Genomic DNA, 13,048 nt, shown 5'->3' on the forward strand with positions numbered 1-13,048 from the left:
AGATGGGAAACTGTTTTAGTCAGCAGTTTTAAAAGCTCTGATTAACAATGTTAATTAAAGCATGATAAGCTAAATTTCATCCACTTGAGGCTGTTATTCTGCAGTATGCCTTTTCCCAAAAACAGAAGAAAGAAACTGTCCCACACCACCTCACTGTACAGGAATCCCTAACTGGCTACTATCTAGAATCCTGCTGCAAAACAAGTAGGAAGCTAATTTAATTTAACATCAAGCACTAATAATACTGTAATAATTCAAGGTAAATACTTAATTTCAAGCATGGCAAGGCCAAAACATTCAGCATTTGATATTTTCCCATATATTGAACACGTTTCTCTAGACAGGCCCATCAAGCTTGTACATCCTTTGCCTCCTTCTACTTTCCTCCTAGCCATGCTGAGCCAACAGTACTACTCAACAGTATCAGGGAATCACTGTGTTTAGAATCACGCATTTCAAAAGTAGTTAAAATACTCCTTTTAGAAAAGAAGCTACAGGTGTTCAGTACCATAAAGGATGATGCTTCAAAACAGGTATTCTGGCTTACTAGAACATCACAAAAAACAGATACATGGAAAAGATATTTTCCTCCAATTCTGCCATGCTTACATTCCTAAGTATTAGCATAACCAACTGAATTTTCTAGAGGCTACTTGCAAAAAGACAGTGTTGCAACCCCCGCTTTAGGGGCTTAGGTATTATGTGATTTGTTAATAATTGCTTTATCCAAAATAAGACTGCATGAATTATTCCCAACTTCATGCTTGCCCAACATTTTGACTGCTGGTAAACGACTAGCGGGATAAGAAGCCTTCATTCTTGCTTCCCACTTGAAGCTCTGGAATGCTTCATCCACTCCTGAGAAAAACGTAATAAATAGCATGCTAGGGATTACAAATGTCTTGACAGATATTGTCCAGAAAAGATAACAAGTACCAGCTCAAAAATTAGAGCACACCGAGGAACTGCAAGAAAAAAGTAAGAGCAGTTATGAGCTCTGACTTCAAACCCTTCTCCCTCTGCAGGGATTTTCTTCCATAGTAGGGGGTTAAGGCCAAAGGTGGAAGAATAGGAATGACAACAGGAAGAATAGACTGATAATAAAAGTGACCTTCATAGAAAAAGAAAAGCCCCAAAGGATGAAACACTGGAAGTGACCCAGATCTTTAACTACCAATGTACTTTAGATGGGGATTGAGGCAACCCGTACTTTATAGCTAACAACATTCATTGAAGAATGTTGTTTTCAGCCTGAACTTTTAATTTGTCAGACTTTCTACTTGGTTTAAATTAAAGAATGAAATCCTATTACATTCCTACTGTATCATGATATTTGACTTAAAGCTGAAAAACATTCCTTTCACTAAATACATACTCCAGCAGCATAAATTAACAGACTTACAAGTAATGTTCTAAGACTGTATGGGTGCTTTTAAAAAGTATAGCAGTAGCGAGCTAAACTTTTACAAAGCAGACTCAAATAGTTTCTTTTCCTTCCAACGAAGGCCACAAATCTAAAATAGAAAATGTTGGAGAATTCTGTGCTACAGATTAACAGTATTCCATGTTATATGAAGATGATTCAAGTTTTCAAAGATTTCTAATAAAATTAGAACAGCCTCAAAAAATAGAGGGTAAATCCATGATGTAAAAATTTAATGTAAGGAGAACTTGAAAAAATCTTTGACAGATGCAGCTAATTACACTTAGCACAGTGACAGTGGAGAATGTCTAAGCAGATGCTCTTAGCAAAGACATGTCCAAGAAAAAGAACATTCTAACTCTACTCTTTGTGTTTTAATGGCTCCATTTCAGGTTTCTGTGCACAAGACTAATTTTGCATTTTAAATTAAAAGTCTACAATGCATACAAGTGTGCGATCAAAAGAGAGTCAGAAAATAACATCTGCAACAGTATAAACAGCAACTATAATCCATTACTGAGGCAGAACTACCACACAGAATTACTACAGTTTCACTCTGAAACATTAAAACAGAATGTAAACAGCCACCAAGCAAAGCATCCAACTTACAGTGTCAAGCTGGGGAACTTTAGTCTCTTAATGCAATAGTTTTAAAATAAACTGGTTCCACTTTACAGGTCATGGAATCACAGAATTCTATGGACTCACTCCAACAGGTCCACGTCCCTCTTGTGTTGGGTGTCCCAGAGCTGGACAAAGTACTCCAGGTGTAGTCTCACAAAAGCAGAGTAGAGGGGGAGAATCACCTTCAGGCTTGTTAAGCCTGGAGAAGAGAAGGCTCCAGGGAGACATTACAGAAGCCTCTTAGTGCCTAAAGGGGGCCCACAAGAAATCCAGAGAGGGTCTTTTTACAAGAGCAGGCATTGATAGGACAAGGGGGAATGGCTTTAAGATGGCAGAGGGTAGATTTAGATTAGATATGAGGAAAAAATTCTTCCTCATGCAGGTGGTGAGACATTGAAGATTGCTCAGAGAAGCTGTGGCTGCCCCACTCCTGGAAGGGTTCAAAGCTAGGGTGGATGTGGCTTGGAGCAACGTGATCCAGTGGAAGGTGTCCCTGCCCATTGGAGGGGGGTTAGAACTATATGATCATTTAAGGTCCCTTCCAATCCTAACCATTCTGTAATTCTATGATTCTAGGAAGTTCTCCTCCTCTCATTCACCTGGATATAACATTAACCTTGGAAGCTTTATTACCTAGGATTTTTATTCCCTTAGCTACCATCTCATTACAAAAAAAGTTTTCACTTGCACATATATGACAACCAAAGTCTGTGCATGTGTGCATCTCCACCACTCCCATATGCACAGGATCAATTTTCTTTTCTGTCCCTCTAACCACAAAGCATATCATCTTTTTAGCTGCAGGCACTGAGTCAGACACTATTCTAAATGTTAATTGTCTGTCAAATATGATAAAGAATTTCTGAGGAGATTAGGTTACCTTGCAGGAAAAAAAATGTTATGCATAAGGAAATACCATGTTTTCATCAAGACATATTTGCAAGTATGTCCTAATAGAGGATAAATAGAAAGCATTAAGTTTCAACTAGTCTCAGTTCCTGTAGCTTGAGTATTTTCTAGATGGGAGTGCCAGAACAATCATACTCTGGAACCAGAAGTGCAGGCCCATTCAGGGAAGTGTTCCCATCAGGTGAAAGGCCATAATGAATTAATGTGCTGGAAGACCAAGCTGAATAGTTACAGACTTATTGAAAAGAAAGCACAGCAACAAACTAAAATACATAAAGCATATCAACATCAAGAAACAGAAGAGAAACTCTTCAAAGACACTAGAGAATAGCCATGAGCAAACCCAAGACCAAATATGAGAAGCACTTTTTTCTTTCCCCCCCTTAAAAAAAACCACCAGATGAAAGCAAAGTCATACCAGAAGCCTTTCATGGTGAACTGTGGAAATTTCAATCATCAAAATGCAAACCAGCTTCACTGTAATTGACTAATTATCCACAATAACCCTAAATGCAGCAGTAAAGGAGACAGAGACTGCAATACACATGCATATTTATAATAGGATACAAGTTTAAGAGAGGAACAGCTTACATACAGACTGAAATCTTGTAATTACCTTTGGTTCAGATTAACCCAACAAGTGTTCATTTGGTCAGTGGTTTCCTTCACCCTCCTTGTGTCATCATCACGATATTCTCGTAGAAGTTTATTTGACAGATCATTGAATGCAGCTACCGTGATGTCACCTCTGTGCAAATCCTGTACTAACAGCTAAAAAGCAGTTCCAGAATGAGACAGAATAAAATAAAAATCAGACTACTGTTTTTCATGCATTTTATCATATTATAAAGCCCTTCTTTTTGCTTCTAGTTTTGTTTGCCTTTTCCTTTCTTAAACAAGAAAATGTGCATATTTTCATTTACAAGAAAAGTCTTTAAAAAGAAACATCTACAGATACTAAGCATCCTGACAATAAACCAATCAAAACACAAATAGGTGAGCTAAAAATACATTTGCCGGAACTGCCGAAGGCTAGAAAAGTGCTCTTCTGTGTTTCACTGGTAACAAAAGTAAAAACACTTCCTTATTTTTAGTAGCATGAATAAGTTTAAATTATGATAATAATTATAAAAGCGGCAGCTAAGAGTGGCATAAATGAAGTGTGCAGCATGAGATTTTAATGTCATTGTTTTGTGAGGTTCTTTGTTTTCAAATGAAGAAAATATATGTGTTTGCTTACTGTGGCAGGATATTCATAATGTGCTTTGACTTCACAGAATTAGGAACGCAAAATTATTTCTAAATGCAAAAATGTATTTGTGTATTTGTATGTCCAGTTGTATCTTCTGAACTCCTTACTCCATGTTCAGGCATAGGCCTACTTTCACTTAAGAAAGCAAAGCAGATCTAATAGTCCATTTTCAAATTTCTACACATGCAAAGAAACACAATAAAAAGCACTCAACTTTACTGTTGTTGCTCTCTGCTTCTTTCCATACCCAGCTGCCTCCCTGTGTTATCTCTTCATTAATATATATATATGTGTGTGTGTGCACACACAAACACTTTTTTAAACTATTATAGCCTGGTTTGAATACTGCAGTTGTAAGAGTCCCTCCTTACCAATTTGTCTCTTTAGTTCTCATCCTGTGCCACATACAGCCTGCCCTTTTTCTGGCAGCCACCAGAACAAAGAACATCAGACTTATTGATTTATCACAGCAGGTTTACTGTGATATGAAAAGCAGCAAAGATTGCATAGGACTGAGGAAGAAAAAAGAAGTGTTGTAAATAGACCTGTCATCCATCAGAAGTGAAATTCAGGATAACTTTAAATGCCTTGGCTCATTCATTCCAGGATTTACTAAGCTATTGTTAATAGGTTTTTATGAAGTAATACATATTGCGTTCTGGAACTGTATGATTAAACTTTTATTGTTCTGAGGTTCAAGCTTTTGCATAGTATCATATATTTGATGCTACACTATACTCATTTCAACTACACTTACAAAAAGACACACATGCACGTGACACCTGCTTCCCTCCCAGAAGGCTATTCTAAGGAACTCTGACATATTAAAATAAGAGACAATTTAGAATATATCATCTCCAAAAGAGAAAGAATTGCCAAATCAGTAGCATTACACAGACCAAGAGTCTGGTATGGGGGAAAAAAAGAAGTGTAGATGATCTTACTTTGTTGTCTGAAATCTGTTTGGCAAGCATCTCCTTTGGGGCCTGCATGAGCATACGCAGACGGATCTCACACTGTTCCATGAGGTACTCCATTTCTTGCCTCTGCTCATCCCACTGCATGCTGTCTGTCAGCATGTACTTGAGCTGTTGCTGCCGCACCTCCACACCATGCTGGGTATTGTCCCACTGGTTCTTCACCTTCTCCACTGTGGAGGACAATACAGAATATGAAAACACTGAGGCAAACAAACAAGTAGCCATAACTACTACTTAATTCTCAGGATAAGAGGCAATAATGTAATAAATTATCACACACAGTAGTTTGCATATTCAGTATTTTAGTTTCCCATGAAGTTTACATATTTCACCCAAGCAAATTAAATATACAGGTGTTTGTCTACTTCTTTTTAAGCAGCTCAGCATACAGGTAACAACTAATTCTGGAATTTTTAAAAGGTGTTATTTTACTTTTGACGCACACATATGTGGGAGGCAAATCTGCCATGGCTGTACTGCAGAGATATGCCAGCAGCGGGGCTTCAAGAAGCACAGTTTTAGGGTGACGGCCACACCAGCAAGTCATCTTTATGCATCTGCAACTTAAACCAATACAAAGAAATAATACTGTTTAGATCTGGATAGGTTTTACAAAGTGAACCAGATTTTCCAGACCACTGTGTGTTGAAGGCTGTCTAGTGACACCTGTGCTACTATTTTAGCCAAAATAGAAAGATTCCTAGTAACCTACTTTAGCACTTCCATTCCACCACAGGTTTCTATTACACAACAGAAGAGAGAAGTTATGGATAACCCCATTTCCTTCAAGTATCCTATTCCTCTCTCAGTAGTTACAATACATAAAGGTTAAAGCCTGTTTATCAATCAATAAACAAAGGGTGAAAAAAAAAAACAACCTTACAAGAGCCTAGAACAAAAATAGTGTATCATGGAAAGGAGTAAGTCTGTCTTCAGAGAGAAGAGAGTAGCATCATACCTTTTTCATAATATTTACAGACCTAAAAAAAAGGCATATTACTTGAAGGTCTATAGAGGTGGAAACAGGTTTCCCTATTACCTGTCATGGCAGTTATTAGGAACACATTACGTAACAAGTACTAAAAAGTAAAAAAGTGAATGTAAAAAAGCAAGCAAAAAAATTACATCCAATATATTCATCTTAGAAGTGAGTACACAATTTTATTAGAAATCTAATACACTTGATACTCAAATCACTTCAATCTTCCACAATTTTAACCTTTTACAATTATACAAAGCCATTATGCTTGACCTGCTTGGGAAGATCTCTTAACTTTAACACATTTTAAAATATCCTGTTTAGTTTCACAAGGCTCTCAAAGACTGTGGCAGTAAAGCCCACTTGTCAGTATAACTATTACTGGAGGACAAACTCAGTAATCTGTGCAATACAAATTCCTTAATTTCAACCCTTAGGCAACTTGTGGATTAATTTTCAGGTGTGACACAAGTCATCCTGAATGAAAACTTAGACTAAAGCTTCAGTTACCCAACAGCAAATAATTATCTGGTTTTCATAAAAAAATATAATAAATAAAATAAAGTTGAAAGTTGTTACTGTATTGCATAAAAGAGTATGTTCAAAGGAAACCAGCAGCTGCTGGGAGAGATCAGTGGCTTCCCAAAAATAGCAAAAGCAAAACCAGCAGGAGTAAAAAGACTATAACCCTGTGTGCTGGCTAATGAGCAGAGAAAAAGCCCTTCAGTGTGTAGACTCTCCCCACAAAGCTCCAAAGAAAAAATATCCCTGAGAAACAGCTGCCTACAACAGCAACTTGGTTGAAATGGGTATTTGATGTTTTCATAGTTTTATTGCAGAAAGAATATTTCTTGATATATTTTTCCCAAATAATGGCCAGGTTAACTTTACTCTCTGCACTGTTGCCAGATTTCCCCTCTCTTTAGTCCTCACCATAACAGGACAGAAAAATAGTGAAACTCTTGGTATCATCAGCATTCAGTGGGTTCAACAGGTAGGTTCCTACAGAAAGTTGTCAGGGTCAAAACCCAGCACTGGAGCAGTTACTAGTAAGAAAATTAACTCTATCCCAGCCAAAAGCAGCACAGGCACCAGTCTAGTATGATAGGCAGAAAGACTGGAAAGAATCCCTGATGAGACTATGTTTTCAATTCGCATTGTTTGTGCAGTAATTGGCATAGAGAAGTATTGGCATATAGAGAAGCAATTTTTTACACTTAAGATAGTAAAACACTGGAACAGGTTGCCCAGAGAGGTCATAGATGCCACATCCCTGGAGACATTCACAGCCAGGCTGGATGTGGTTCTAAGCAATGTCATACAGTTGAAGATGCCCCTGCTCACTGCAGAAGGGTTGACTATATGACTGCTGAAGGTCTCTTCCAACCCAACTATTCTATGATTCTGTGATACTGTATTTTCTGTTGCATGTATTTTCTAACTTGAGAGTCCAAATAATAAATTTTCCCTTATTTTCCAGTCGTTCCAGTTGTATGTTTTGCTTTCATAAGTACCAGTAAAAAAAAGTAAAATTCAAAGGGGCTGTGGACCTTTAAACTGGAAGCTCAATTTTCAAATACAGATCAGTGATTTAAAAGCTATATCAATGAACAATTTTGAAAATACATGCACAGTTATCACCTTAAGTCGATACAGTCATCCTCTTCACTAACTGTCCAGTGCCTCATAGCTCAACAAAAATAAAGATGCACAATTAGTTCCTTCTATTAATAAATAACAGAAATCCTTATTCGTGGGTCTGTGTCTGTCAACTCAAATTCTTCATAACATATTTTGAAATCCCAGCAAAAATATTTACCTTTGTACTTGGAAAAAAAAGGGCCGGTCAAGAAAACAAGAGGCAATTCTCATTAGATTGTTAGAGTAAAAGCTATTTATCTCATAAGTTTTCAGTTTGTCCAAGGAAGGCAACTTCAGCTAGGCTCAAAAATCAAGAGTTTAACAAGATATGAAGATTATTTTATTCCCACGGAAATGTTGTATTTGCAAACACCGAATAGAGAAACTTACACTTTTCTGTGATCACTGTCCTGATGTCTGAACTGGAAGTTTTATTTTTCAAATTCTGAGCCAATGTGAAAACAGAATCCAGTTGAGGGTGCCGCTGGTCTAAATCTGCCTTTGTTATCTGTTGAGAATTAGGATATGATTTAATTAATTTAGTTAACATCATCTGTATTATTTGTAGATAAAGCAAAACACATATGTGTCACTACAAGTATATGGCTGCTGCCATCATTATTTTAACCCTTAAACTGTCACATTATTATACCACTGCTTTAAAAGGAAAACTATTCTGAATTATAGTTACTGAAAATCCAGAGGTGAAGGTTAACCTGTACAAACACACACAGTTACCACAGTCATTGCACACTGTTTTCCAATATCTATTTTTAATTCTCCTGTAACTTGTTTTTCTCTTATCAAGCTCTGATCATTTATATACTGGGAGGAGGGGAAGGTGTAAAGGGAGAGATGGAGGAGGAAAAAACCAGAAAGGAACACTCAGACTATATATTATATAAAAACCATAGTTATTTCACTACAGCAGTGTACCAGAAGACCACATTACAAATACAATACAGTTAGAAGAAAGTGTTTCCAAAGCTACTGTACATCAAATTATTCTTTCAAATTCCAGATTATGTTAGACACCCACAGAAACAGTTTAGCATTTGTTCAGCCTGAGGCTTTTACTCTAGAGTCACGCATGTTAATTGATATCAAGTCAAATAAAATGAACCTACAGCATATATCTCAAATACTGCCCATGGCTCAGCATAGTATGAGCTATCAACAGAAATAAATATTTACATCATAAGCATTCATGGTACAACTGTTAATAATTTTAGTATGTCCCTGGAAATCAGTTTAGTCTAACACCACTACAACAGAACTAATTAGAAACCACTAAAGAGTGGATCATAAAGGTCACCCCCTCCAAGCAAATATGAACCTGCTCAAAGGATTCAGCATGAGCTATGTATACATTCCACAAAAGATGTCATTTTCAGGGGGTATTTTCTATGTGCTTTGTTTAAAACAAACAAACACAGCGACACAGGAATTAACAGGGAATAGTAGAGAGAAGAGGGGCATTTAAAGTGTAATTTTCAAGCTAAACATTTACTACAGTCAGTTTCTTTTTCCTTTAAACACATGCAAGTCATTTACCGAATGTACAAGCTATTAAAGTGTGAGTCAATTTTCCAATCCACTAGCCTTCACAAAAACACATACTTTCATTCTTGCAATAGTCCGATTGATCTCCTCGGTATTTCCCACGGTGACTATGTTTGACTTGAGCATCTGGTCAATCAATACCAACCAGTCAGCCAGTTCAGTTGTAGTTTTATCCAGATCAGCAGGTGCAGAAAGTTCCAAAGCTTGCTGAGCCTTAACAGGAACTTCCAATGAAGAAGATACTAGCACCACCTTTTGGACGTCTGGAACAGAGTTTGGGGGTTTTGTTGAAAAAAATGTCATGGCCACATGTGAAACTGTGGGAATTACAGGTTTTTTTTTGTGATTGCTTTAAATATACAAAAGCATCTACAGAGAAAGCTCAGCAACATTTGTACTTGAGGCATTTTAAACACCAGAAACTAACCAGGAATTCCTTCACCACCACCACCATCCCCTCCCTCCCACTTTGTGGGTTTTTTTTAGGGCTATGAATTATTTCATTGCATGCCAAAGACCCAAATGATTCAGGCTAACTAAAATCAAACAACAAAACTTGCAAAGGCAAAATGACATTAAATCTAACGGACTGAAGCTAAACATTCTTTAACACAAAAGGGAACTGACCCTTATCAGGCATAAAATCCTAATCTTTTAATTTAAGTGTCTATAGTTGTCTCCATCACTTTTGTATTAAATGGCAGAAAGGTTTCCCCCACTCTTGGCTCAGAATTCACAAGTAACTCAGAATAGCACAAGTCAAGATACTGCAATAGGATGCTTCATGGATTTGGCAATACTCAACTGTCCTAAGAAGGGACAGATGCCTGCTAGTTCAGCCCCATCCTTTTTTTAACCTGACATGCAAAAAAAAAAAAAAATCAGCTGAACAGTAGGGTTCACTTCAGAAGCTGTGGTTGGTTGTGTTCCAGTTCTGAGAAAATACTAAGTTAAATCAAGATGAAGAATGAATATTACACACTTGTCCCAACCAATGAATACAGAAGCTTTACTTAACACCCTGTATGAAAGGAAAACAAGCTGAATCAAGGTTTTGCAAGGCTTCAACAAGATTTGGCTTTCCTCCTTTAAATAGTTTACCACTGCTGGATTGAAAAAAAAAAAAAAGTTAATATACTGAAGTTCAAGATGCAAAATCTTTCAGGCAAAGGCTGCCTTTTTTCATCTAGTTTTTTAAAAAAGAGACAGGCATTTTGTTCACACTCTGCTGATCCGCCTCCAACAACTTGAAAAGACAGCCAGTGTCAGTGTCTGATACAAGAATGTGTCATATTTAGACAGCTTTCCCCTACAAGAATCAGGAAGATAAGTATCTAGCAGATGAGAAAGACCTATCTGAGTCCCTGCTGAACTGAAAGATGCAGAATGGTCTTTATTTATAGGACTGCAGAGAATCTGCATGCTGGAGATACTTTACAAATAATTTGCTGGGGAAAGCTTCTTGTGGATCTTAATTACTGAATGGCATGACAAGGCACAAATTTGCAGGCTGTCACAAACACAGCTATTTTGGTTTTTAATCTGCTCCTAGTACACTGGGTTCCAGAGGAGGAGGCCTGAGCTTTATTAAAAATTCCTACATTTCAAGACTCTTACAGAATCCCAAAGGACTCTCCCAGTCCTGAGCTGTAGGGCAACTTTTTCCCTAACCAAACGTTTCCTTCTTTCTCCCACAGTAACATGAAGGTAGCCCAAGTACAGCAATGGACAGTATTTCCTATTTCTGCTTGTCTAAGTTCATGAGGAAGGTTCTCCTTTTTGGATTGCTTTTGACCACAAATGAGATTAAACTCAATGCATTTAAACACAACAGGACTGGTCACTCACCAGAAGGCACTGTCTGTGTAACAAGACGAGACTGCTCAACAAATGCCTCCAGTTCTCTCACTCTGGCAGGCACTTCTCTGAACACCTACAGTCAAGCAGAGAGGAATAAAAACAGTAAGACAAGCTATAGTAAAAGCAAAATGCCATCGCTTTCTAGAAGACAAAATATTCTACACCATGCTTGCTACAATGCCAAGATATATATCAAAGACTTATTTTAAGGTATCATTTAAAAACAATAAAGATGCCAAGAGGTGCTCAAAACTGTTATTTCAGTACATTCCAGTGTCTTACCTAAATCATGGAAATAAATGAACTGTTGTAGACAGGTTTACATGTCTTTCACTGCCTGAGCTTCAAAGGTGTGTCTCATTATTTGAGTACATTTTGAAGGAGAGATGATGCAAAGCATAATTTGTGGTCAGTGACAGGAAAGTAGATAAACACAATTAATTTTAAAAGAAAATACACTAACCTCTTGTAATAAAGATAAATTTTCCTAATTTGCTTTTTAAAAGGTTTTAAAAGGCAGTGATGGAAATGTAATAAACAAAAGGGGGAATGCGCATTTTCATAGCTGAGTAAGTTAAAACAGATCTTTTTCTTTCCCTGAACAAACAAAAAATCCTTTCCCCAACAATTTGCTACCACTCTGATCCATAATACAATCCCAATAATTCTGTTCAGTTTTCACTTAAATCTCCAGGCTCTACTGGATAAAATGTATCTGGTTTTACTCCAAACAGTGAGGAGTTCTCATATACTTGCCAATGAGACTGAATACTAAAGTTCTATTTTACAGCAGTTATACTGAAGAAGAATCCTAGACACAATCGATAAGATTTTTTCACCAAGATTTAACACATCTTCGTTTTCCTCTTAACTGCTGCAAATGTTCAACTTTCCTATACAGCTCAGATTTACTGTGACTCTCTCAGTTTCAAGTTAAGACATTACTGTTTGCTTCACCTGAAATATTTTTGATCCAGCTGTTTAAAAGACAACCCATACAAAATAAAACCAATACAAAAGAAAACCAATACAAAAGACCCTAAGGTAGCTAAACTAACTCATTGTGATGGAAAAATGTCCACCAGTGTTTCATTTAGACATGGATTGGGGTACCTTTCCTGACTGTGCCTGCACGGCTTACAAGACATTTTATATACATGTCACAGATACATGTAAAGGATAACAACCATTCCAAGTACACTACTGTATTTCCAACTTCAGATACCCAGTGTCAAAGAAATGCACACCTTATTCCACCTCACATTGAGGGACTGCAGGCAATTGGAAAGTTTGTCTTTTTCCTGAAGATCAACATCTTTATCCAAAAGTACTTCAGGTTCAGTTCTATTCAGCCATTCCAGCTTCTCTCCCTGTACTTCCATTTCTTCACTTAAGACCTAAAAGGGACAGAAGAGTTTTAGACTGAAGCAAAATATGTATATGCTTAAGTAGGGGAGGAGTTTTCCTTTACCTCCAAATGTTCAGAAATTTCCCTGGAAATATGTACCAGAAAAGATTCTATTTCCATTTCTATGCTCTATCTAGAAATTACTAAAACATTTCTTCAAATATCAACATTTACTGCTAACTAGAAAAATCCACAAAACTGCAAATAGACAAGGTACCTATATAGCTTCACATCATGCACAGATTCTTACCTCACAAGATGCTTCTGTTTGATCAGTTCTGGACGTACCATACATATCCAAAAAAGGCAACGCATTGTCAATCAACTGTTGCCTGCATTTGTTTTTAAAAGAAATTAATGACTAAGGGCCTACTTCTGACATGCATTATACAAATACATGGTAGATCAC

At 37.1% G+C, this 13,048-nt stretch overlaps 1 protein-coding gene across 1 annotated transcript in view; it reads right to left on the reverse strand.

Moving 5' to 3' along the window:
* Positions 1-13,048, reverse strand: part of UTRN (utrophin) — a 377,071-nt gene that overhangs the window by 217,045 nt on the left and 146,978 nt on the right. The window contains exons 45-50 of the mRNA XM_034061252.1: positions 12,479-12,628; positions 11,220-11,304; positions 9,429-9,634; positions 8,199-8,316; positions 5,153-5,358; positions 3,573-3,727 (exon numbers count right to left, since the gene is read on the reverse strand). Of these exons, the coding sequence (XP_033917143.1) occupies positions 3,573-3,727; positions 5,153-5,358; positions 8,199-8,316; positions 9,429-9,634; positions 11,220-11,304; positions 12,479-12,628 (920 nt within the window). The remainder of the gene's footprint in view (positions 1-3,572; positions 3,728-5,152; positions 5,359-8,198; positions 8,317-9,428; positions 9,635-11,219; positions 11,305-12,478; positions 12,629-13,048) is intronic.

Source organism: Melopsittacus undulatus, chromosome 3 (genome assembly GCF_012275295.1).
Source record: "Melopsittacus undulatus isolate bMelUnd1 chromosome 3, bMelUnd1.mat.Z, whole genome shotgun sequence".
NCBI lineage: Eukaryota > Metazoa > Chordata > Aves > Psittaciformes > Psittaculidae > Melopsittacus > Melopsittacus undulatus.